The 26,454-nt window shown below is 45.7% G+C and overlaps 2 protein-coding genes across 2 annotated transcripts; one reads left to right on the plus strand and one right to left on the minus strand.

The window, feature by feature from the left end:
- Nucleotides 1-125: 125 nt before the first annotated feature.
- LOC146200498 (heat shock protein 60A-like) lies at nucleotides 126-19,277 on the minus strand. The gene is made up of 7 exons (XM_084595535.1): nucleotides 19,120-19,277; nucleotides 12,719-12,905; nucleotides 10,356-10,787; nucleotides 6,242-6,504; nucleotides 4,573-4,936; nucleotides 3,094-3,429; nucleotides 126-1,527 (listed from the first exon to the last, which is right to left on the minus strand). Exons 2-7 carry the CDS (start codon nucleotides 12,884-12,886, stop codon nucleotides 1,369-1,371), a joined length of 1,722 nt encoding a protein of 573 aa, XP_084451661.1. The 5' UTR covers nucleotides 12,887-12,905; nucleotides 19,120-19,277; the 3' UTR covers nucleotides 126-1,368.
- Nucleotides 19,278-19,592: 315 nt separating this feature from the next.
- LOC146200499 (10 kDa heat shock protein, mitochondrial-like) lies at nucleotides 19,593-25,946 on the plus strand. Its single transcript, XM_084595536.1, has 4 exons — nucleotides 19,593-19,747; nucleotides 20,016-20,177; nucleotides 22,736-22,825; nucleotides 25,734-25,946. Exons 1-4 carry the CDS (start codon nucleotides 19,745-19,747, stop codon nucleotides 25,782-25,784), a joined length of 306 nt encoding a protein of 101 aa, XP_084451662.1. The 5' UTR covers nucleotides 19,593-19,744; the 3' UTR covers nucleotides 25,785-25,946.
- The last annotated feature ends 508 nt before the right edge of the window (nucleotides 25,947-26,454 follow it).

A 26,454-nucleotide genomic window follows, 5' to 3' on the forward strand; every position in this document is an offset into this window, starting at 1 on the left:
ATTCAAGGTGAATTTAGTGTGTCTAGAAGTCCAATTTCTTTCAAATACATAAATAAAAAGTTCATGAGAGTCTCTGTTGCCTAGGGCAGGCTAAGGGACCTAAAAAAAATGTCCATGTCGTTAAAGGCACTGGGGAGATCTTTTCCGTGCCATGTTCGTAGTACGAATGCTCGTCGGCGTCCACAAGCGCGAGCATGAGTCTTTATTGGAGTGTGTACACAGCGTACGAGTGAAGTGAGGTAGTCAGGCAGACGGGTGTGCCTACCCTTTCAGCTTATTCACAGAGCCTTATGGGTAAACGCAGCATGCGCCGCACCGCATTTGGCGACTAGTTAGGCAGGACTGCAACCAATAGAAATAATTTGGCAGAGCTGCATCCGGTCTGGCTAGCTGCACGTTGCGGAGATGCACGTGCCAACCTTTCGCGCTTGCAGCACAATGTTTCCGCTGGTTCCTTTCAAGGCATCAATCAAATTTCGCCACATTGAAAAAGCGATATTTACTTTCGCATACAGAGCCTAAAAATTTGCGATTCCTGTGGACAGCAAGTTCTGAAAACCAAAATACTTCACTCCATTTATCATTTCGTTGCACTGAATTTAGTTGTATTGAGGTTTCACCGTACCTCCACATTTACTCATGCACAAGAGACAAGCCGAGATACAAAATGAAACACTCACTTTTTTTTTCGTATGAACATGAAAAACAAGACGCATCTTTTATTATTACATATTTCCTCTATGAACAATGACGGAGCGAAACAATGGATGGCCTCTCCCGCCACCAGAAGCTGGCGAGAGGAAGACTCAGAATATATAGTACTATGCACAATGGGAAGGCTGGCCCCAAGACATGCCACTTGTTTTCCAGTCTCTACACAGGGTGTCCTCTCAATGTTGATGCACTGGTTCAGCAGTCACTCGAGAAAGCGCCTCGACACACCACAATCGGCCTCAGACACGACACAGGCACCAATTAGCTGGGACATCGGCAACGGTGCGCATGCAAGCCTCAGTGCCTGCACTTTCATCTCAATGGCTGCATTTGCGCTGCACCTCATTCAATTCACTACACGAGACGGGTTTCGTAAAAACTAATAAACCATAAAAAAAAAAAAAAAAACTCAACCGGGCATAGCACAGTTAAGCTACAATCATCGCTTCTAGGCTTGAACACTCGGCTGTATACCCATATTAGGTGCTACTATAAAGCTATGAATAAAGGAGCTCAAGTTGGAAGCTCAAGCCGTCCGATGGCAGCCTGCTTTGAAGGTGTGAAGCAGACTCAGTGACTGCTGCGTGCGTCTCAGTGGCCGATTGGAGTGCTCTGCACTTTCTCCGGCAGCCAGCGTCATTCACGGTCTTCCGCTCACATGCCCATACCCATGCCGCCCATGCCACCCATACCGCCACCCATGCCAGCCATGGGGTCAGGCTTGTCTTCCTTCGGCAGTTCCACAACCACCGCTTCGGCTGTGGTCAGCAGGGATGCCACACCAGATGCGTCCAGCAATGCTGTCCGCACAACCTGCAACGCGACAGGCACAGCACAGCCTTAACACGACGACAAGCCTTTTGAGGCATGTGTGGTACACTGGAAGTAGGAGCCTAATCTACCCAGAATCCAGTTGGCATATATGGTCACTACTGCAGATATCAACAGGTCAAAATAAAAAAAAAAAAAAATGACATGACCAACACAAGTTAAAATCAAGACCGTACTCTGGTGTGTATGACAGCACAAGAAGGGACAAAGGTCTCAAAACTAATTTTGTTATTTACCAACCAAATTTAACGAAGCTTCACAGAAATGTTTTTCTGCTCATTTCAAATACAGTGAAAGCTCATTAATTCGAACTTCAACAATTCGAATTCACGGATAATTCGAACTGCATTACTTGGTCTGGCCAAGCTCCATAGAGGTCTGTGTACAAAAAGCCCATTAAGTCGAACGCGGCTCAGTTCCACTGAAGATAATTTAAACTGCGTATGCGCTGTCGCACCTGGGCGGCTTGGCACAGAAAGAAAAAAAAAGCTTCAGTGAAAGAGCGGCACAGTTAGAAGCTGCGCACGTCCAAAACGGGGACACAAGACGAAACCAGGCAAAACCATGGAAGAGTGGTAAAGCATAAAGGGCGCCATGATCGGCGTGGCTTCCCTAGCGCGGCGGCGCCACAGGGTAGGATTGGCGGCGGCGGCTGCCTGCTCTCTTCCGCGCAACCTCCGAAACTCCAACTAAATACTGAGCCCCGTTAATTCTGAAATACAGATAAGCACTGGCGGTGCCAACGCAGCCACTCAGCCAACGCCTATGAAAGGTGAAAGGTTGACTTCGGATGGGCGCTCAAAAAAGTACCAGACTAAAGACAGGTGCAGAACTGGCTCAGCTCACTATGTGACCACATCAGACAGCAAGGATCAAAATACTTCGAGACTGGCGTTAACATTTCTCAAATCACAGTCACTGGCTGATAACCTGCTGGCTACGCATTTTGCCTTCAAATTCGCCTTTCTTTCACAGTTACCATGCTTCCACTTGAATATTTTGCACAGCAGGGACACGCACTCGACCAGATTGAGCTTTTAGTCAGTCAGGGCACACTTGGCTGGTTACTACCACTGCGATGCCACCACTATTATTGGTTATTTGAGAAGATACACAAGAAACTATTCCCTCACACAGTGTCTCGATAACAAGATTGAACTCCTTGTAATCCATGGTGACTAGTCCACTCCGACCCCACCCAAAAACGTTTGCAACGGCTTGCATGCATAGTAGGATAGGTAGCGATACCCTGTGATACTTTTATGCCATCGGGCGACAATTCCTCTCCACCAGCTCTTCTAGGCTAGTGGCAGCACGGGATGCCAATGGTGTGGGTACCATATCCTTGCTTTCAGGTTACAAAAAAGGTTATCCAATGGTCTGTTGAACAGTGAATTACAGATATATTAAAAATATTTTTGCACTCCCCAAGTTCGGTACACGTGGAATGGATCACATCCACTACCTTGGCCAAGTCAGCCAAGTTGCATGGTCTTCCCAAAACGAGATTGAAGCGAGCTGAGCTCGAGTGTCTAGGTTCCCACTCACCTTGGTTGGGTCAATGATGCCAGCCTCAATCATCTGGACGTACTCGTTGCGCATGGCATCGTAGCCAAAGTCGTCCTTGCCCTCAACCACCTTCTGGACGACGACCGCGGCATCGACACCCGCATTCTGGGCAATCTGCATGCAGGGCTGCTTGAGTGCCTTGCGTACGATGCCCACACCCGTCCGCTGGTCCTCGTTGTCCACCTTAATGGCCTCCAGGGCTGGCAAGCAGCGCAGGAGGGCAGTGCCACCACCGGGCACAATGCCTTCTTCCACGGCGGCCCGCGTCGCGTTAAGGGCATCATTCACCCGATCCTTCTTCTCGTTCACCTCGACCTGAACAGCCACAGAGACAACATCAGTTCAATTGGCGAAAACCAAGCTCAAGCATTCCTCACTTTCATCTGGCACACTTGACTATCGAAACAGCCAGGGACTGGGTGCTGCAATGCAGTCCTACCAAAGCTCTACTCTAAGCAGTATCTACAAATAGCTTCAAACCCACTGCGGTGGTGCAGTGGTTAGGGTGCTCGAATTTCATGCCTATGGATGCGGGATCAAATCCCGGTCACGATGGCCGCTTTCCGATGAAAGCGAAAAGCAAGGCACCCGTGTGCCACGCAATATCTGTGCACGCAACCCCAGGTGGTCGAAATTTTCAGAGGCCTCCACTAAGGAGTCTCTCACAGCCTTATAGTTGCTCACAGAACATGTCAGGTTTTATTCCTGGAGGGAGCTACCAATAAAGGCCTAGTAAAAGTGGCCCCACTGCAGAAATATAGCCCAGCAGCACAGTTTCAGTTTCTCCTAAATTCGAGCCATCCCACTGCTTCCATGAGAAGCTTGCATAGGCCACTGGCACAGTTTTGGGCACTGTCTTGCACGTTACTGATAGTTTATTTTGGCATATGCTAGCCCACGCCATTCTAACGCCTATGCATATTTCTCTCCTGCATCCGCGCGCTTCCTCCACACTTCAGAGTACACTGAGCCACTGCATTTTGAAGATGCTTCACAGCATAGCCCTCACAGTATGTGCAGTGATGCTTCCTTAAGATGGGACTTCATCTGAAGAGGTACCCAGCTACTGTGTCCCACTACGAAAAGGGCTGCAGAGGCAGAGGTTTTTGAAGCAATTTTTGGAAATTGTCCAGAAAACAAAGCACTTCAACTTTGAAATATTGCACCTGCAGCTAAATTTTCATCTCCAATGAACAGAGAACTACATTCCCAATATTCATTAAAATTTTGACTGTGAACGGTTCTCAGCAGTGCTTTAGAGCCGTTCGATAATTCAAAATTTCAGGTCATTCAAACATTTTTGCTGGTACTTTGAAAGCCACATTAATGAGCGTATTGCACATTGCAAAAGTGGCTCTTTAGAAACAGGTAGAGCAGGTGTTTTACAGCATTCAACCAGACCAGCTGAACACAGCAGCCCGATAGAAAAGCTACTCTGCACTTCTGCAGTGCACGCACCTCACTGGATCCACCAACACGCAGCACAGCCACACCACTGGCGAGGCGGGCCAGCCGCTCGCCCAGCTTCTCCTTCTCGTACTCGGAGTTGCTAAGCTCGATCTCGTCGCGAATCTGGGCCACCCGGCGGTCGACATCCTCCTTCTTGCCCTTCCCCTTGAGCAGCAGAGTGTCGTCCTTGGTGATGACAACCTCGCCAGCCTGTCCCAGGTCGGAAGCCTGCACGTCCTCCAGCTTCACCAAGTTGGCCTCATCCCCAAACACCAGGGCGCCAGTGGCCACCGCCAAGTCCTGCAGCGTCGCCTTGCGGTTGTCCCCAAAACCAGGGGCCTTCACTGCCGCCACTTGGAGCCCAACCTTCAGCCTGCATCCATCATACTGCATCACGAACACCGCTCACCAGATCATGAAAAATCATCAAGAGAGTGCACTTGGGCCCTTCAATGAGGGGGGACACGTGGCAAATAAAATTATGCGTCAAATGGAACCAAATTTGGGACATACATTTCAATCTAAATTATTGAGCCTTCATATAGCTAATCCCATTATATTCAATGCTTCCCCCATTGAAACACATGCTCCGTACAACAAAGGTGTTGTGAGCAGTTTGTTTCAAGCCACTACAGTGCAGTCTACTTATAATGACACAAGCAAAACCGGAACATTTGATCATTATAACCGATGACCATTACATCTGAACTGGAAAAAAAACAAAACAAAAAAAGCATGCGCCCACTCATTTTTCCATGCATGTAGGCGTGCCTGCTTACCAGCAATGAGTAAATAGGGTTGAGCGCTAATGATCGTAAAGAGTACTAAGCAATTTATTACAGGATACATCAATAACTTGAGCATACTTAAAAAGTCTGAAATGCGCGTTCGCTTGAGCAGCAGCCGAAGCTTGACAGTTGCTGTGAGCATCGCTTACAGTAGCGCGTACGCTGGCAACAGTCCTGTTTGCTAACACGGAACTGATCAGCGACTGGGTGAACTGCAGGACATCCCCAGCCATGATGATCATTAAAATCGTAGAGTATGAATGCCCGTGTTTTTTCGCGACGCTTCCAACCCTGAAAACCTGCCAGAAACCCCGACGATTCTGCAGTTTCTCCTCGAGAGCTAACACACCATCACTGTGGTCAGCGCCATCTTCCACGAACACAAAATCGCTGACGATTACGATACGGCCACACCTTTTGCACGGCGAAGACAGCGATTGCGATGATGACAGCCCTCATTTCCTAACGGCAAACAATGCCCTCCGTTTTCACTGCATATGTCGAGCATTCACGTCATTCTCTTGGTATTTAATTTTATCAAACATTTAGGCAAATTTTCGTGCCAAGCATGACAGAGCGGTGATAAAGCTACCGTATATGACATACTGCCGGTAATCAATCGTTATACTTTTACATAGGGGCAATGGGAAGACTGATAAATCCAAAGAATTTGATCATTATAAGAACTATATTGTTATATTTTGTGTCTTTATAAGTGTACTGCACTGTAAATGTCATCGCTGTCAACCGTACACCTTTATTTCACCTATGCATTAAAGCTAGGCCACACGAATGACACACGACTCGAGTAGTCAAGCACACGGATTAATCCCGACCTCAATGGAATTACACAAACACATCCGCAACCGAAGTGGTAAGACTGGAGGCACCTGTTCAGCACGAGGGTGCTGAGTGCTTCGCCATCAACATCCTCAGCCACAATGACCAAAGGCCGGCGCTGGGCGTTCGCCAGCTCCAGGGCGGGAATGATGGATTGCACGCTCGAGATCTTCTTCTCACTGAGCAGAAGCAGGGCATCCTGGAACTCCACCTTGGCCCCCTTACTTGTGTTGATGAAGTAGGGCGAGATGTAGCCCCGATCAAACTTCATGCCCTCAATCACCTCCAGCTCATCGATGAGAGTCTTGCCATCCTGCGTCAGCAGCAAAAGGTTTGTACCTCAGTACAACATTTATCTCATGCAATGTACAGAATGCAGCAGCAACAGCAATGTCCACAAGCATTGGACACTCTGCTACACCAACATCTACTCAACCTTAACAAAAAATGAACCCTCGAGTTCTAGTCCAAAACAGCCTTATTCAAAATTTAATTACTCAGTCAGCAAACGACAAACTATTCAAGTTCAAACCATCTTATTCGTGATCCACATCAAACCCTTTTAGAGTTCGAGGGCAAAGCCAGACACCAATCACCATCTTTGATCGGTAACGTAAAGTTACATTTCACGTCACTTCACTCCGTCACACTAACAACTGCTGCAATAACAAATGCTATCCCCGCCCCACTGTCATTTGGCAGTCAGATAAAAGATGAGAGTTCACTTGTTCATGTAATCAGCTGTAGGTGTATGTGCAGCAATGCAGTGAAGAAAGAGAATAATTTAGGACACTGTACCCTTGCCGTGCCAATCAACATTTGATGATTCAATTTTCGTTGCGCCTTTGCCATCTTTGATATGTACCTCAATTCTCAGTGGACACCTCAAAAGCACCAAGAGAAGAGAGAGGGGCATACAGAAAACGACGAGATGGCACTAGCAATTACTGAAGAGCAGAGGACAAGGCCCTTGAGTTCAGCATACTGCTAAACCTCTAAGTAATAATGCTCCATGTAGCGAATTCCATGGTATTACAAAGTTCATCAATTCCCCAATGTCACCCCACTAAAGTGCATGTATTTGAAAGCTCCAACAATGGTGCTGCAGCTTTTGACCTTGATAATAAGAAACTCACGCCACCATCTATCTCCATCTGGCAGTATGCAGTAAATAAAAAAATATACATATAAATAGAGTTGGACCTCTACATAGCAACGTCTGTAAAATCAGCAGTTTACTCTGTAAAATGAAATCACGCTGGCCATTTGCAGCATGTTTGGACGCGTGGGAGGAAGCAAGGAAATGAAGGCTTACAACCATGCCAGCTTTTCTAACCTCTTTCTCCATGTTAACAATAGTGTGAAGTTTCCTCCATCACACCAGGTGAAAAAAAAAGCTGCAACCTGCCAACCTGATGAGATCAAACATCAGAATTGTGGTTTCCTAAACTTCAAAGCAGTGTCCAGTGAGTCCTTTTTGCACTCTGTGGAAATGTTCCATGACGAAAAAAACAAAACTGACATCAAAGGAATGTGTACAATCGCAAAAGCATACCGTAACTGACACAATGTGCCATGCTCTAGCACTCATGGCACATGGAAGTGCCGAACGCAGCAGTTTTTGCAGCCTTCACTTTTGTAACATGGCACTACAGTTCACGTTCAGAAGCATCACAAAGTGATTGGACAGAAAAAAGGGGGAGGCAAGGGAAAAGGTTTAAACATTTTCAGGGTTATTCCGCCTATATCCGCTTCCTATTTTAGACTCCGTTCTGCATTTTCCTTCTAAGTTTTCATGCAAGCATGGATTGCCGGACAAGCTGAAGCTAGATGACTGGACTTCACGACCTACCAACAGAGACCTACTGATAGTCAATATGCCTGCCATTCTGAGCACATCTGAGGTGCACAAATATTTGAGTAACTGCTCTTCATCCAACCAGTCATACCAAGGCATAGGACAAGAACATTCAAATAAACCTTCCTTCTGGCGCAAAAAAAACTTGCATGGACACTTGGCAGGACTCGAGCCGCTGACCAAATTATACAAGTTAATAATTGTCCCTTTAACAACACCTACCATTCACATGAAGTCGTCCATGCTCTACAAAGGCAGGCGCCTCACATTAGTTTACACCCTCTCTGAGGTTTGCTAAGTGTCTATGGATGGAAGCAGGTCGAGCTAAGGAAGTTCTATGATTTGCTTGACAACTATTGGGGTGTTCACTCGATAGCAACACCCTTTTCTCCCAGTTAAAAAATTGACCTCTCAAGATAAGGAACATGATACAGTCAAATCTCGATATAACGAATCCCGCGGGATCGCGAAAAATCATTCGTTATTTTGAAATATCGTTGTAATGAAAAATCTGCGATTATAAGCCAGTGGTCAAACCTAGGCATGAAAATGACGTACCTTGGCAGTAGGCACGTGTGTAGACAAGCAAAACCTCAAGTGAAAAGGTTGCACTAACTCCAAAGCTGATTTATTTGAAGAAATCCATTATTTTCTTCTGCCGCGTGCAGCAAACACGACCGCGCACTACATTACACCACTACAGCACATACACCTTCCGCTTTCCGGAACACCTCATCGCGTGCGTGATTGCACCGAGCGATGAAAGTACGGACTTTGTCCATGTGCGAAAAAAAAAAAAAAAAAAACGGACTTTTTTATGACTCCATCTTCAATGCCCCCTGAGCTTTGAAAATCTTGTCTCGGTCTTTTATAATGATCGCGGCAGTCGATGGGGCAATGCTAGCTGTCTGTAGAGGCCGAATCGCTTTTTCCCTGCGTCGATTTCTTGCAGTGAAAGCAGCTGCGTTCATATCTTCTTGGCACTTCGCTGGCTAATATCATCGCCAACCTCGCACAAACTTCGCAATAAGATAATCAGCGGCAAAAAAAAAAAAAAAAAAAAAAAAAAAAAAAACGTCCCGCATGCGCGAACGCACGAACCGAGTCGTACGGCACACAACACAGGAAGAAAAAAAATGCAGGCAGCTAGGCCTGCTGGCTACTGCGTAATAAATCATAGCTTCATGGTGGTGCTAGGAGCTGGTCCTAGATGTCCTGATGATGATAGCTACAGCCCACGGACCATACACACAGAAACGGCGGTTTCTGTTTCGTTTCACGCGAGAGTTGCAAGCTGCGGTGCTGTTAATTTCAGCCAAATTCGTAATACTGATGTTCCAAAATTATAGAACAAGAAATAAAATATTTTCATTATTCTGAAATATACGCTATTTTGAAATTCGTAATTCTGAAATAGCTTTACATTGAAAACATGGCAAATCTGCCGGGGATTCTTAAAAAATTCGTTAATTTGAAAAGTTCGTTAATGTGGTGTTCGTAGTAACGAGATTTCACTGTAGCTGCTAACGAGGTATGATCTAAAAACGAAACACAAGGTTTCCCTTTAAGGGTATGACGCGACAGCATTATTGCTCCCATTTGCATCTCCCCCCATGCCTCCTCGTTCACATATATGCTTTCCAATACTCCTTTAATTGCTAATCTTAATTATTGCCTCTACCAACCCACACGCTCATTAAAATATTACACGAAAAACCACCCAACACAGGTGTAAAGTACCATTTTAACCAAACTATACTAATGTGCCTGCGTGGTCCAAGGGCAGCGTGTCTAACATGACAACCAAGGACACTAGAAGGCTGCATTCCAGTCACCTTCCCATCTCAATGGTGAAGCTCGAGTTGGCAGCGCCTGCGAGCTCGGCTATGTCAAGTGATCTCGCATTACTAAATAGCTGACGGCCAGTCAGCACACGGCCTTGTAGCCTTGTAATCTGCCAACTACCACCTGCCCAGAGGCATGCCAGCGATTCTTTGCTCACTATGCCAATGCCGGCAGGTCAGGAGAATGGCGCTTTTAACATTCACATCAAAACATGCTCCATGTACTGTAGCCAATCTCACACTGCCTTCCAGGGCCAGTGTTATCACTCATATGCTGCCCAGCTACTCGTGTGCTCACAGCCCATTATAACAGAACCAGCCAGCTGGAGTCCAAAACAGTCCAGTCTGTCTTCAAAAATCCTCTACGGAGCCATGCAAGCAGGTCCATTAGGCTAACAGCAAACCCAGCAAACCATGTGGCTAGTGAGTGAAGCCAAGCAGGTGATATGCGGCAGCACTCACCTTGACAGTAATGACCCCGTCACGGCCCACGCGCTTCATGGCGTCCGAAATGAGGTCACCGATAGCCTTGTCTCCATTGGCCGAGATAGTGGCCACTTGGGCAATCTCCTCGGGCGTGGTCACTGGCTTGGAGAGCTTCTTGAGCTCCTCCACCACACGCTCGACAGCCAGCATGACACCCTTGCGGATCTCGATGGGGTTGGCCCCCTTGGAGATACGCTCAAAGCCCTCGCGTGCAATGGCCCGCGCCAACACTGTGGCTGTCGTGGTGCCATCACCGGCCTCCTCGTTGGTGTTGTTGGCCACATCCTGTACCAGCTTGGCACCCACGTTCTGGAAGCGGTCCTTAAGCTCAATGCCCTTGGCCACCGTTACACCATCCTTGGTAATCTTTGGCGCCCCCCATGACTGCTCCAGGATGACGTTGCGTCCCTGCACAACAAGTGGCCAAAAGTGTTAAAAATCTTGGGTACTGAAATGCAAAACCAATGCAAGACATCACAGGAAACGGGCACCGTGCACACTCGGCAAATGAACTATATGGCACTGCCTTACAACGCAACCATCACTACAACACTTCAAATAACAAAGGCATAAGTTTGGTTTGGTTTACAAGGTTACACGTCCTAAAGTGACTCGGGCTATGAGATGCCGTAGAGGAGAGCTCCAGAAATTTCAACCACACAGGGTTCTTTAACATACACTGACATCGCACAGCACACTGCACCAAACTTTTCGCCTCCATCAAAAAGCGGCCGCTGCGGCAGGCTTCGATCCTGCATCCGTGGGCACATAGTAGAGCACCCTATCCACTGCCCCACAACGGCAGGGCAAGAAGGGAATAGTTAGCCCTTTTACATAACATAACCATCTCACATGAAAGTTTGTTGCCAGGGGAGGTGAAAGGCGACAAGAACAGGCTAATCATGCTCAGTGGGTAAACAAAAAGGCCGCTAGTTCCCTTCAGCTGCTACACAGGATAAGCGCACATTTTACCGTATTTACTCTAATGTAATTAGAGCTTTTTTTCATAATTTTTGGCTCTCAAAGTCTGCCCTCGCATTACAAGTGAATACTGTAATCCGGTTGGCCTAAACCATCGCTGGGGTGCAGCCATAATGAATCAGTCACCACTCTGTTTTGGTTTCTGCGGTTTTCCGATGTTATGTTGGGAACATGGGTACCAAGGAAGCCAAATCCCAATCCATCCAAAGTCAAAACGCTGAGATTTTTGCTTGTAGGCTCAGAATCAATGTCACCTTTATAACAAGCTTGCCGCATCTTTTGGAGTAGATTAGTGCAGTTACTCCTGTTATCGCATTTCATACAATGGCAACACGCCGTGCACAGTACGACGCTCGCTTTAAAAGAAAGCTATTCTGACAGGAAAAAAAAATTGGGAACTCTGTGGCAACTCGACCGCTAGACAACTAATCTACCACATGTGGGTGGCAGATGCAGAGGGTGACGATTTTTAAATGTCAGCCTGACCACATAAGCTTCCGACATCGTCTGGGAGGACGAGAAGGAAAAGGAAGACTGTTTCAGAGAACTCGAGGTCTCTGATGATGACGACGAATGAACATTTTTCAAGTGCTTATCTCGCTTTACATTCATGGTTTTATTTTTCCCCACTGGGCAATATGCAAAGTCGCCCCTCACATTACATTCGCATAATTACGGTCCTATCGATTAGGATGAACAGCCAATGCATGACTACAGGACAAGAAAAATGCAAAACATGCCAAGAGAAGTAAGTACAGAGGGGGGAATGCTCATCCAAAACTGCCGAAACTAGGTGCTTTCAGCTACTTCGTGCTGCAAGCCTAGTGTGGTCAAGCAGTAACGCCTAGTTCAAGACAGGTCAGGTGCGAGCATGGGTAGTAAAACTGCCCATCTTTGGAGTCTTTGTGTAGCTCTGCCACCACCCTGCATTGCCAGAAGCACTGTCATAAACATAACGTGACTTCTGAGCTTCCACACACTGGGACGACAAAAATCAAGCCATTGCGCACCCAAATGTTTCATTTTCAGTGCGTACAAGGCATTGCAGTCAGCATTGCCAATAGGAAGATCTCGAACCAGTGGCAGACAGGAAGCTGAAAAAAGCCTGGCAATACTATCAACTCGGCTGGATATGTTCACATACAATCTGTCTCAAACCACGTGTTAACAGATGTCAAGTGCACGGTCTGCATCGACTTGTGCATTCTAGACAAGCATTTTGCCCTCTGTACCCGCTGGCACATCTTTGCAACTCTCTCTTTCTCTCTCTTGCAGTTTTTCTACAGTTTGCAGTATTCAAGCTACCACAGACCACAACCACAGCTCCCATGTCTGTCGCCGCCCCTCTTTGTACCTACCTTGGGGCCCATGGTAACTGCCACGGCATCGGCCAGCACGTCGACCCCCTGGAGCATGAGGGCACGGACGTCGGGGCCAAAGCGGATGTCCTTGGCGTAGTGGCGCCGCAGACTCTGGCCCAGGGTACCCCGCACCATGGGTGGCACTGCACGGCTCAGCCGGTACATGATGCTGCTGCAAGGTGGGCTGCACAGAAAAAGAAAGAGGCAACATAATTCGCTTGTCACACTCTAGCGCGTTCCACCCATGCAGGCAGCAAAAGAGGACACCAATCAAGCCGGCAAGAGCGCAAAGCTTCTGAGCCTAGCAGCCTCACAAGAAACCAATGCTGCAGACTCCTTTCCAAAATGGTGCAAGAAGCACATTCATAACTGCTTTTAAAGAAGACACCTCTCTGCATGTTGGCACATTATACCCAATCCCACAAATGGGCTGCATGTGAGGTATAACTGCCATGCAGAACACCAGTCACATTCGTGGATTTTTTGCTCAGGGTCTTGAGCTGTTTGAAATGTCAACTCAGCACACACCCACTAACAAACTATCGAAATTTTCCTTCAACATGCACAGCTCCATCACACGAGAAATTTCAAACAGGAACCACTATGTCCTTCACACCAGACCACATCGTTACACAGAATTTAGTTTATAGTTTAGAGGATACAACATCCCAAAGTGAGTATGGCCATGAGGGATGCCATAGTGGAGGGCTCTGGTTAGTTTTAACCATACGAGGTTCTTTAAAATGTACTGCCATCAAGCACTGCATGGGCACCTTGCTTTCAGTCTCCATCGAAAAGCAGCCACCACAGCTGAGATCGAAAAAGTAAATCTTCCCAACTTATTTAACCTGAACAAACGAGCATCCATCATTGAGTAGATAAGGGCAATACGACAGAGCATAGCACCAAAAAGAGCCAGAATATGTGCAGTGCACTTCGAACAGTCCAGTGCAGCATTCCTCTGCCAGGTTCTTACGGAAACCGAACCCAATCCTACCCGCTTTTTTGTCCATTATCCCCTTATTTTTCCCTTTTATGTACGTCGTTGAGAAAGCAGCGTTGTACCACCTTCTTTCCTCCAGGAGAGGAAGGTTTCAATTGATCATCAAAATAATCCACACAGATGCTGCTGCTATCGTGCTTCACAGCAAAAAATGCCTTTCATCCCCTTTCTCAGCAGAGTGCTTCGTGTAGTGTCAAGGATGCCACTCAGGTTCCAGAGGAAAAAAGATTATCCTCAGTATGAATGTCTTTCAGCGGCACTTCCCAAAGACCGATCGCGAAGGCTTTGGATTTGTTACTAACTACAGCGAACCTGCGTTTAGAAGCGAAGGGCATCTGATGCAGCAAGAAAGTGCATTCAGGTGACATCAGCAAAAGAGAAAGCTGCCTTGGTTCTTATCCCCGAGACTAATCCCTTCACGATGGCTACCTAAGTTTGGGATGCAGCTGGCCTGGATGGATGTCAGCGAATTGTTGAGCAACCGGCTTTTAGAAACAGGCCCGGTGAAGAACTACAGTGCTGCCTAAATGCTGCTTCTTTCCAAAGCAGCATCTTCAAAGGACCATCTTCAATCGACAGCCAATGACTGGCCCAATGTTGCTTTTACCGAGGAGTCCACATCTGCATGCAGTGAGACCAGAAGCACGAAGCATACTAACCAGACCTAACGAAATTTGTCTCTACCATCAATATTTTGTTAGTGACTGCAAGTTTGTTTTTACGGTTTTATTCCTGTGAGCCTTTTTGTTATTTAAACTTCATTTTACAAAAGGACTTGTCCTCCGTGCATACTTCTTGCACTGCCAAACGCTGCCTGGAAGAACTCCGCTGATATCAGGACCATTAACTAGCCACCAGAGGGAGCGGAAATGAATATCATGGAAAGTGTGTGGAGCATGATGACAGATAATCTAACAAGAATGGGGCTTCACAACACAAGCTGCAATGAGCTTTGGTGTTCAAGCCTACTGAGAGCTCTTGAAAATGGGCTGTGACTTCATACCAGCAGCAATGTAAGACTTCCACGACGCATTGCAGTGGTCGTTCAGTCTAGTGAAGCCTTCTGCAGCTACCGAAGGACAACAAAACAGCTGTGACAACTGGAAGCCCGAAATTTTTCGAGCAGCTGGAATTGGGAAAATCTGTAATACCCCTTGCTACCAGTGCACATCTTGTTTTGCTCTCGAGAAAAGCAAAGAATTTATGCGCTACCCTTTGCAATACAGAAATGTTTGTAACAAGGAGGAGTTTCGAGTGGCAGATACCTAATTTCGTGCATGATCGCGCTGCGTGAAGTGTAAGAACGAAAACATTTTGACATGCACAAGGTGTGTATATCGTATTCCATCTAGCTCAAGCATTACAACTTGACGGCATCATAAAGAAAAGAAAGCGATGAAGACAACAGTGCTCGAATGATGTGGGACGGGTTCTGCTTCCTGAAACAGCCTGGAAGAAGATATCTGCACCAGACTGCTCCTTGCACACGTGCGCGTATTCTCACACAGTTCGCAGCTGTACTCTGTCACACAGTGTTTATCGACTCGATGGTTGGCACTCACGCGTTCAAGTTAATAAGTTTGGAAGCTGTGTACAAGGAAACTTAGGCAGGCAACAAGCTTAACTGTCACATCCTCCCTCAGTGTCTGAAATTAAAAATTAAGTATGCGTAACTAGCAGATGCCAAATGGAGAGCATAGTTAAAATTCGCAAGAGCAAAGGTGATTTTGATCTGAAAAATACAGCATCAATATGCCATTTAAGTTTATGCTGCCGGCCATCAAAAAAGCCATTCACAATCCTAGAAAAGCGTCACATGCAAAGCAGCTTTGGCATTGCATCAGCACACTTGTCCACAGCATACTAGCACCCCTTGTGCCACTGGCTGCTCCAAAACTAACATGTCCTCTTACTTCACAGCAAAACCCCACCCTTTCACCCAGTAACCACTGCTGCAGTGAAGCCCACCTGCTGCTACGGAAAGTCCAACTCCTAGCGTCTTTCAAGCATCCACAAAGGTCAGCAAGCAACAACCAATCTGGTATGCAGCTTCACTGACAGTAATAAGCTGCCTCAGCTACAGCTATTTGCTCCAGGATATACAAGAAATGATGATCACCAAAGGATGAACAGAACTGTTTACCTGGACAACTATGCCCACGCCTATATAATTCGTTCATAATCTACACTTGTAAGGATAGATATGAAAGGTTAAATCAATGCAACTTTCTTTTTGCAGAAATAGCTATGGATATGTCACTTGTGGCCTAAGCAAGCGTCAGCATCATTTATGTCTAATGTTCCAAAGCCACTTGGGCTTTGAGGGATGTCGTAGTGGACTTCTCCAGGTAATTACAACCACCTTAGAGTTCTTTAAAGTGCACTGACGTTGCACTGTACACAGCACCTGGCATTTCACCTCCATTGAAATGTACCCTCCATGGCCAGGTTCAAAGCCAGGATGCGTATTCCAGAATTTGTGCCATTTCTCTGACGTCGAGCCATCCGACTGGTGGAACACCGGAACTGTAAGTGACAGCCACTTTTGATTCCAGCATTTTTACCAATCAGGAGGTCTGGGAGATAACACTTCTGAAGATGATGCAAACAATATGGACCCAGGTCTCCCACCTCAGTTGTCAAATGACCTAACTACTGAGGCATTGCAGTACAGCTAAACATCACACTTGACAATTTCTGTCGGCTGGGAAAGAAAATCTACTATAGAGACAGTGTCCGTAACAACCACTTTACCAAAGGTGGCCACAGGACAGGTGTTCCTTGCTGCCTGGAACATTGCTCTCCACCAGAAACAGTTGGTGCCACCTACTAAAGTTATATCAGGTTTCATGGCGCAAAAGCAACTTTGGCTATGATGATGGCGCATCAGAGACAAACGTCCTCGCAAGCCCTGTATACATAGACTCGACAGCACCGGGTTGAGTCAGCGTCAAGTAAGCAAGGTCACCCTTACTCGACCCGGTCGGTGTCCATATGAACTTGCTTTCCAGCAAGTAAGGTATCGCAGCGGCGTGCAGCATCGAGATTCGAAGTTATTGTGCAAGTTTCTTGCTCATATTTGATTCTGTTGTCTTTAACTATCAAGAGGTTCGATTATTATTTTTTTATCGTTGATGAGGGCTAAAATGTATTCAACTTCGCTGACGCTCCTCGCGGGTCAAGCGAGTTAACCTCCACCGCCAGCTGGCCTCGCTGCATTTTTCTTTCAACCTCTAGCGCTTATGACAAGCTTAGTCTAGTGCCTAAAAGCTAGTTTTTTGCAACACGCAATAACCAGGAAACTTTAGCAAGACATTTCATATGAAGTGCATTGCAATTCATGCTTTAATTTTATATATATCTGATGATATGAGATACACAGTGAGCGACCAAGCATGCTGCCTCCTCACTGCAGTCCACAAACTCCACAGGAAGAAGACACTTTACAGGTCGATAAGTTATTAAGGCACCCTCAAGAACTGATATATATATATATATATATATATATATATATATATGCACACACACAAGCTAAATGAAAACATCTGCCTAATTATAACAATGTGCACCTACTGCCTATATGTACAAAAGTACAGTACCTGCTTTTATGAACAGCATATACCCACAGGAAGAAGACACTTTACAGGTCGATAAGTTAAGGCACCCTCAAGAACTGATATATATATATATATATATATATATATATATATATACACACACACAAGCTAAATGAAAACATCTGCCTAATTATAACAATGTGCACCTACTGCCTATATGCACAAAAGTACAGTACCTGCTTTCATGAACAGCATATACCCCATTCCAGTACTACCACAGACAGATCGAAAGCTTGCACACAATAATCCATCAATGTTTTCACAATATTTGCTGCCTGCATCAGAATCAGAGGTCAAAACTACCAGAACTGTTTACTGCAAATTCCAATCGGCAATCTGGAGCGCTCTCCAAATCCACCAAAAAGCAAGATGTCCGAGTGTGGAAATGACACAATTTGGTTCCATCAGAGCACAGAACGATTTTGATCCAAACCGCTGATTGAAATAGCTTATTGGCTTCATGGACTAAGACAACTCGCTATAGATCGTCGACTAAACTCCCCATTAGGATGAAACATTCACCTGACGGAGGTGCACTGTCTGCCATGTCCTAGTCAAGGCTAATCTTTTTTTTGCTTAAGCTCACTGATTTCTCGATAAGTTTCTTTCGGAATACTCAGCCATTGGCAACAAGAAGCAAGCACCCAAACAATTTGCCCAAAGAGTAGCACACAATTCAAAACTGAAAAAAGCACTGCACAATTAGGTTATCCGGATGCCTCCATTATCACACTAACTTCTTTGTAATTCTAAGCTGCCATGTATAGCTGCGGCGTACTGGACTGTTTTAAAACAATTCAGAATTACTCCAGTTCATTCCAGGTGCGTGCTCCTCTCTCGAACTACGGCGGGCTATGCGCGCACTGTTCGTACTCTAATTGCAGAGTCGCAAATCAGGCTTTTATCTCCCCCCCCCCCCCCCCCCTTCTCATTTTTTGTTCCCAGCGACTTTCCTGGCGGAGGCCTGGGCGATTACCATTTGTTTTTAGTAGATATGCTGAGGGTCGACAGCATGGCGCAATGATATAATACACTTTATTAGCCAACGCACGCAGATGTGCTTAACCCAAATGTCTATTTTTCCACAGCACGACTCGCGTGCCGTCCCGCAGCCATGCCCTTCGACCGCAGATATCGGCACAAGGCAGAGAACAATTTTCCTCTCGATGCGAGAACGCAATCAACGTCTCTTCGCGGCGGAAGGCTCCACATCAATCTTGATCTACTGCAGCGCTTGAAGATCACGGCCCCATTCGTATTTACCACACCAAACTGCGTTAGCACGGCCAAAAGGCAACGGAGCCATAGTCACTGCTGCGCCGGGGACTTTAGTGCCGTCCGCAAGAAAACAAAAAAGGGAAAAACGAGGAACAGTACTTCGTCAAGCGGCCGAGGTTAGCTAAAGTGCTTGAAAAATCAAGGTGACTGACCGCGGTTGGCTGGCTGCACAGGCTTCTGTACCGAGCTACGAATGCGAGCCCGCATCGCGCCCGCGCTCGGGAGATCAGCACCATACTGCCTCCCAAGAACCGCGCGGACGGAAAGGCACGGGCGATATAAATTTCCACACAAGCTGCGCGAACGCCGTGCGTTCGCACGAGCTTAGCTGGCCTTAGCGGCATCCCGTGACCACACCGCGGCACGCCGGCGCCTGCTGCTACACGTGGGTTTAGGGCTAGTGCACGCACGCAACGCCGACGCACGAAACGGACGGCGTCAGTTTGTGCTGACTACGTGATGTACGCGGTTCGTTCATTCGTGCTTGCTACAGTACTTACTGTGTGCGAAACGATGAGAGGAATGCCTGAAACTTTGGTCACTGCTTCGCCGCAGCTCACGCTGCTCCTCGCCGGCTCTGGTGCCTTTTGGCCACTGTTGGCTATGGCGCGCGATAAGACAGGTATTATGCGCGGCCCCAGAGCAGCATATCATATTTGCACCTAAAGTTTTTTTATAATAAAACGTTAAAAGTTCAACATATTTCTACTTAGTAAAGTAACAAGCCCATAGAATTACGAAAGTTGCAATTTTATCTTAATTTATACATTTAAAACAAATATTTGGTGTATAAAATTTACCTATGCTGTTCTGGGGCCTAAAAGTTCTAGAATGTACTAAATAAAATTTTGTCTAATTTCAGACTGACTTTAGTGCAAATAAACAACCTTAAAACATATTGTTTTGAATTTTAGTACTGTTATTGTTTTTTGATAAACCTTTATTACCGCTTTTTGAAATTCTTTTGGGACGTCTGCTGTTGTGCGCATGCGCAGTTGCTCGCCTAAAGCCATGTGCTCGCCTGACCCGTCCTTGTGCCAGCACACGCCGGTTTGCTGCCGTTAGGTTTACGGCTTCTCGAAGCTTCGCTGCTCGGGCTCGTTCGCAGGCTTCTCAGAGATCGCCATGGTACGTAGAAAACAGTTTTCGAATGCGTCCGCGCTGAATTGCTGTCTTTATCAACGGTAACGCGCCGCTGAGGAGTGCCGTGGGACCATTTTTTTTCGTTTCTGCTCGCGGCACGCAATCCGGCTACTAGTTGCTAGTGCCCATGTCGGCACCAAGTGCCGTAGCGCGTGCGCGGTTCGCGAGGGCGGCCGAGCGCGTGATTTCAGCAGCATAGCAAGCACGCAGCTGCCTCTCCTCATCGTTTTATCCTTGTTCCTAATCCACGCAGGCCGGTGTGGGCAAGCGCCTAATCCCTCTCCTGGACCGCATCCTGGTTGAGCGGTTCGTGCCCGAGGCCAAGACCAAAGGCGGCATCATGATCCCGGAGAAAGCGCAGGCCAAGGTTCACAGCGCCACTGTCGTTGCCGTCGGAACCGGAGGTCGAAACGAGGTGAGCACGTGCTCGAGCGGTGCGCGACCGAAGCTCGGAGGGCTCCCAAGTTCGAGAGCGTTTCGTTTGAGCAGCTGTGCCTGGCGCACTCTGCCCAATGTCTAGCGCGGCAGCGGGGCGGTGCACCATGTTTTATGCGCGGTACTGAATCATAAATTACCGTCAGCAATGAAATTTAAGGTAAGGCACACCCAGACGTTTTCAGTTTGCTGGTGGCGAAAGTAAAGAATGTTACAGCTATGTTACAGCTATATATTAGGAACTTTGTGTTGGGAAAAGACTGATGCAATGCTCAAAAGACATGTCGTCATTATGCTAGCCTTGTTGCATATTCGTATGCAGAGAGGAAGAGGGAGGCACACTTGAAAGATTACAGGAGATGTTTGCCAGGCATGCTACAGATGAAGGTACACAGGCAGCATACCAAGGGACACTGCTATGCTTATCCTCGTTGAAAACTGCCGGTCATTCTGCACTGCGAAGGACTTGTATCATCAGCACTGGTCTATCTTGCCTTTAATATCTTTCACATGGGCAATCTCAATGCCGCACAGCAAATTTCAATGGCCGATTGAGTAGTGAGCATGTCATCAGACAGATGGCACCACTGATAACACCCAGTAAAAATATGAAGTCAAACAAGATAGAACGAGGTGGATATCGCAATAAATGCTATTATTAAACGAAAGTTAAGTTTGTTCAGAGAAGGGTATTCGAATTCCTCACAGCACAGCATAACCCACAGTCAAGCGACGGCGAAACGATGACAAGCGATGTGCAATCGCAGCATTAATTTTGCGCCAGCGATGCTGCCACAGATCGGCAGTGGTCTTTGCTGCCTTCATAGTTGTTATCGTTAGAAGCGCATGTAGGGGGGCTTTTCTTGGTCTCTGTTGTCGCAAAACGTGGTGAAGGGTGAACATGAGCGAAGCACTGCAGCATGCCCCACTGCCACAGAGCACCAGCTAGACACTCTAGAACAGCATCATTTTGGTTACATCTGAACATCACACATTCAGTAGAGTGAAAAACTAGTTGACTAACTGTATAATGAAGTCTAAATAATTTAAACCAGGAGATGATTTGTTTAGTGTAAATTTTATGTCTTGTTTTTCACGTTAGGGCGAGTGCAGGGCTGCTCTCAATGTTCCTTGGCATTCCGGTGGTCATTCGCAAACCTCTTTGAGTCAGTGTTGATAGTTTGTCATTGAAAACCGCCATGTGGCAGGGGTCGATCCCCACTGAGTTCGATCTCCATCGACTCAATGGGCCTTGAAACTGCCCGTGCGACAGAGGTATGACAGAAAATGATTTCCAATGGTGGTATACTACTTGGAAGCAGCATGCCAATTCAAAAATAAAACCATGGAAAATATGTTCTCAGGGCATTCACACAGTTCAAAGGAGTAAAGAGGTTGCACTTATTGCATTAAAACTGCATTTTGTACACCTTAAAGATTTGTGGCAAATTCAGTCTTGATGTGAAAAAGATAACATACATGAAATTTGTGCTACCTCCTAGAAATGAGAAACACTGAAGGCAACTTTGGAGAAAAAAAGCATATGTGCCTCACATTCTTGAAAATGGATCAGGCCTGCTGTTTCCATAGCCACTGTGAGCGCTTGAACAGAGTCTTTCAAATAAATTATCAAACGTTTCTGGCCCTCTTTCTCTTCCTTTTTATATGTGAAAGGAGAGTGGCCAAGGTTGCTTCCAGGCAAAATAGCAAACTCACCATCTAAAGCAACTTGCCCTCTTTCAGTGCACTTGTCCCCCTTAAAATGATGCAGCATCACATTGATGTTGAAATTTACACAGCATTGGTCAGCTGACAAATTCATGTGCAAGTCCTTGGTGGCATGGATATATGTCCTGCAACCGCATGACAGCACATGACAGCACATAGCATTCAATATTTTAGAATGTGTTCTACCTAATTTATTTCGTTCACTTCTAAGAAGCAAAAAATAAATTCAAAACTACAAGGATGACTAGTTTTCCTAAAAGGACACTGAGGCCATCTGCGTCTAGTTCTTACTTTTGGTAAAAATATATTCTTCGGCACTTTATGGCTGCAGTATTGATATTTGTTTAGCAGCAAATGATGTGTTCATTGCTCAGCAAATCGGATTTAAAAAGGGACCTTCCTCCCTCCTCCCACTAACCCACTACATGATTCAAACTCATAGAAATAAAACCATAAAGGACTCTGTGAACGTGACTTGCAGTGTAGGCTGCTCTCCGAGACATGCATGAAAAGAAATTGACCTTGTCATATTTGGAGGCGATGCCTGTCTTGTTTTCCTTTACCATTTATAAGTCGTACAAAAGCTCATTCTCTGAAAGCAGCCCTTTCATCATTGTGAGGCGATCGTCTAATGGGTAGGCCAGCTTCTAGTTTGCCCTCAGCTTCCTGTAAACTAAGCTGCACACTGTCCTTGATGTGTCTGCTTTTCAGGAAAGGCTACCTCACTCAAACAAGCTGGTGTGCACAGTGTTTTTCACTGGGTATGTAAGCTTTAACTCAGCCTCTTTCTCTCGTGTGTGTGCCTTGCAGTCTGGCCAGACGATACCCATAGCTGTCAAGGAAGGGGACAAGGTTCTCCTGCCCGAGTATGGTGGTACCAAGGTGGAGATTGACAACAAGGCAAGTCTTTTCGCAGTAACACGTTGCTACAAGAGGTTCCTATATGGCCTCACTCAGCTGTTCACCTGTGATGAAACGAAAGTTTGTCTTGCTGCAGCTCAAGTTGCAAGACAGGAAACATGTTTCAAAATACCATAGGCGAAGCAGAAGTGTTCAGGATGTTGGCATGTGCGCATTTGAACAATTGCTCGAGACTTTGTTGTTAAAGTTGGAAATAATTTAAACCAAGCTTCTGTAATGACTTGTCTATTTGAGCATTGAATTTACCATGGCATTACACAATATTAGGCTAATTGTGCGTTTGGAGCTGGCATGCAGAGCTAGGGAATTTATTCAGTGGCAGCCACAGTTGTGCAATAAGTCCGAGGAGACTGAACAAAATAGTAGACTTAATGCGAATGCAGTGAATGTGAAACTTTGCTTGCACTAATTGCCACACCATTGTATCTTCTACTTCTAATTGCCCCAGTTCCTGGATAATGTCTATATAATTTTATGGAATAGAGTGTATCCCAGCTTGGCCGTCATCAACTGAGGTACCTTCTGTTTTGATTATGCATACGATGCAGTGGTTGAAGCCAAAGTAGGAGGGCAATCCAGGAGTTGTTGCAGTCTCTAGCATTTTGTGCAGTTTTGCCAAGCGTAGGCCAAATGACCCATAGTTTCAGATGAAGCAGGGCTACGGCATGAAACCTAGAGGAGACATTGGGACAAACAGTCCTATTGTGTTGCTTCACTTGAAAGTATGTCTGTTACCCACCACTTCATGTTGTGCAAATGGCCCTGCTGTGAGGTGACAGGCATATTGCCAAGGCCTTGCCTTTCACATGCTCCTTTGGGCTTGATTTGGGCCTGCCTCATTCCCTTGGCATATGTTTGGCAAGGGGCTTCATCAAGAAATAGGTGTTGCAGCCAGTACATGGGCCTTGGTACTTCAACAAAGTAGTTTTGTCGGCCTCTTAGCTAATATCTTGATGACCTCAGCTGCTGTACTTAGGGTATTTAGAGAGTTGATGATGAATGGATGGTGCTGCACTTTTCAATGCATAAATATATTCACCAGCCATGCTAGGGAACAATGTTAAACTTCGGAATTCTGTCCTGCTCAGAGGCAATTTTTATCACATAACTGTATTTTGTTATATTTTTCATCAGCTTAGGACTGCTCACATAAAATATGTGTTGATACACTCTGCAACAGAATGGCTTGAATATAACATTGTTTATATGCTGCAAGTGCAGATGCTAGAGTGGCTGTGAAGTTACTTTTCATTGGCAGCATTGAATCTGTTAAATCTCCAAAATTCTTATACATGCTGCTTGCGAACTTTCTGAACTGCATTGTAATAAAACAGTTGAAAAGTAAAGGCATGTATATATACATTGAGGCTCCAGCATGTGGTGCATATGTACATATTTATAGGCTATTTATGCCTCTGTCTTGAAAATCGCTAGCACTGCTGTCTTGCAGCTAATTTTAACATTTATGGAGAAAATATTGAGAACATTAAGGATGGCATCATTTCAAGATCCTTTAAACATCATCAGTGCAATAAACTCCAAAAATGCTGTTGAACCACTGATAAGCAGCATTATACACAACTTGGTAAAGGTCTCAACACGAAAATATATATAAAATTCTGCTGCGTTCCCAGTCTCATTGGGATTAGGTGCAATGAAAGAGCAAATATATGCGCTGCACGTGCGAAAAATGTGCAGATAAAACAAAATCAACATGCCACACAGGGGTTGCATAAAGTTAGTGCTCAGCAAACTAAGAGCTAAGTGGCAGGCTGCTTGAAAAATGAAGTAAACAAGCTTTACTCCGTAAAGCCCAAATGAAGAGAATGGCAATATGCCAACACCAGAGGCATTCTATCGAGATAATGTTTTGTCCTCTGCACATAGGACACTCGCATGTTACGCGAGTTTTTTTTTTTTTACTAACAAAGAAACCTGTATGTGAACTGTGTGCTGGTGAGCTCTCTGTAAATCACATTTTAATCTCGTATACAAAGCTCTAAAGACCGGGGGATAAAATATTTCTTTTTATTTTACAGTCAACTCATCCCATTTATCCAGCTTTGCTTTTAGGTGAACAAGCAATTGTCTTTTTTTGCATTTGAACTTTTTTGAAGAAAGCTAATATTTAAGTCAGATATAGGTATCATAACATCTAGACGCATAACACTGTGTAGAACAGCGCGAAAAAAAAAAAGACTCTTGCCAGCCATTTCTAGAGGAAGCAAAAATAATCAATCGGCATAATGACCAGACAGTTCGGGAGATTTTAGAAGCAAAAGAAATCAACAGGATAAAGGAAACTTGTATGAGCAGCCCGTCTATAGCTTTATCGGAACGTGAAGTAAGATTTATGAACACAAGAAAATGATGCGTTGTGAAATTCTGGATGACACATGGTTCGATTGCATTCTTACACTTTCCGGTGTTTGTTTAGTTGTTCTGGTCTCTTTTATTGTGGGAACGTGTTCATATATATGGATGCAGGCATGCAATAAACTTGTCAGTTGAAAGTCAGCGCTCGTCTTGTTGTCTTCCTTCGTCCCTGTCGTTTTTTTTTTTCGCGCTGTTCTACACAATGGAATACCAACATGCCCAAGCTTCTGTTTTAACACATAACACATCAGACTACCTAACCTTGTCTTTGGAACATGATAGGCGCAGTTGCTTATGCACCACAAAACTTCATACTATAATTATAATTTTAACTTCTGCTCTCATTGTTTGCCATATTTTGCTGGTGCTACTATTCGGATATTTGTCTAATTGAGCGCTCACTTTCTGGGTTACTGCACTTGTTGGTGGTGGCATAAGGTCAGTTTTTTTTGCTTAGGGGATTTATGCTCTGTGTTCTAATCGTCACTTCGTCTTCCGCTTCTCTCTGCAGGAGTTCTACATCTTCCGGGACAGTGATGTCCTTGGAAAGTGGGCTGACTGAGCATTATCACCAGCTGCTCGTGCCCATCCCTGTTTATAGCCGTTTCGTCGCCTCATAGTTTGTTGCCGCACATGTGGCAGTGAGCACACCTGGTGTGCTGCTCGGACCAGGCTGCCTCATCGTTTTCCTTTTTATACATGAATAAATCGCCAGAATCACGCACACCAGTAGTAATGTCCCTCAAAGTCCCTCATGCACAAAAAAAAAAACGGCAATGTATTTACACGTTCACAGGGGGGTGGCTCATTGCTGAAAGGATGGCTAGTTGAAATTGCAAGCTATTATAGTAGTTCATATTTATTGGCTGCAGAGACAAAAACAGACCAAGGAAATACACAGTAGCAGATTATGTATCACTGGTGTGATTAAGCATCCTGGCAACAGGAAGCACAATCCAACAGGAAGGAGCGGGAAATAATTCGATATGATAATACTCTATAAATACAAAACACGCCAACAAATAAGCTTCTCTGACACAGAAGCATGCATGGAGTGTACTCATGCTGGCGTGCACTTCCTGTCGCAGTGTGCATCCTGCTGGTACAATTTCTCGCGAGGTGAATCGGTGCGAGTGTCACTTAACACCAAGTGTTGAGAAGAGTGGGTGCATCTCTACACGCTGCTCTCTGGGCGCGAGCACGCGTTGTGTTTCATAGGATCAGATTGAGTG

This window comes from Amblyomma maculatum, chromosome 2 (assembly GCF_055883805.1).
Source record: "Amblyomma maculatum isolate TAMU_Amacu chromosome 2, ASM5588380v1, whole genome shotgun sequence".
NCBI classification, from domain to species: domain Eukaryota; kingdom Metazoa; phylum Arthropoda; class Arachnida; order Ixodida; family Ixodidae; genus Amblyomma; species Amblyomma maculatum.

What these genes read in the sequence shown, in the direction of transcription:
- LOC146200498 (XM_084595535.1), bottom strand. Translation starts at nt 12,886, where the DNA reads ATGTACCGGCTGAGCCGTGCAGTGCCACCCATGGTGCGGGGTACCCTG. An exon ending in AGCACCCTCGTGCTGAACAG is followed by an intron (nt 4,937 to 6,241) that starts GTGCCTCCAGTC and finishes TGATGGATGCAG; the next exon opens with GCTGAAGGTTGGGCTCCAAG. An exon ending in GTGTTGGTGGATCCAGTGAG is followed by an intron (nt 3,430 to 4,572) that starts GTGCGTGCACTG and finishes GTGGCTGTTCAG; the next exon opens with GTCGAGGTGAACGAGAAGAA.
- LOC146200499 (XM_084595536.1), top strand. An exon ending in GAACCGGAGGTCGAAACGAG is followed by an intron (nt 20,178 to 22,735) that starts GTGAGCACGTGC and finishes TGTGCCTTGCAG; the next exon opens with TCTGGCCAGACGATACCCAT. An exon ending in AGGTGGAGATTGACAACAAG is followed by an intron (nt 22,826 to 25,733) that starts GCAAGTCTTTTC and finishes TTCTCTCTGCAG; the next exon opens with GAGTTCTACATCTTCCGGGA.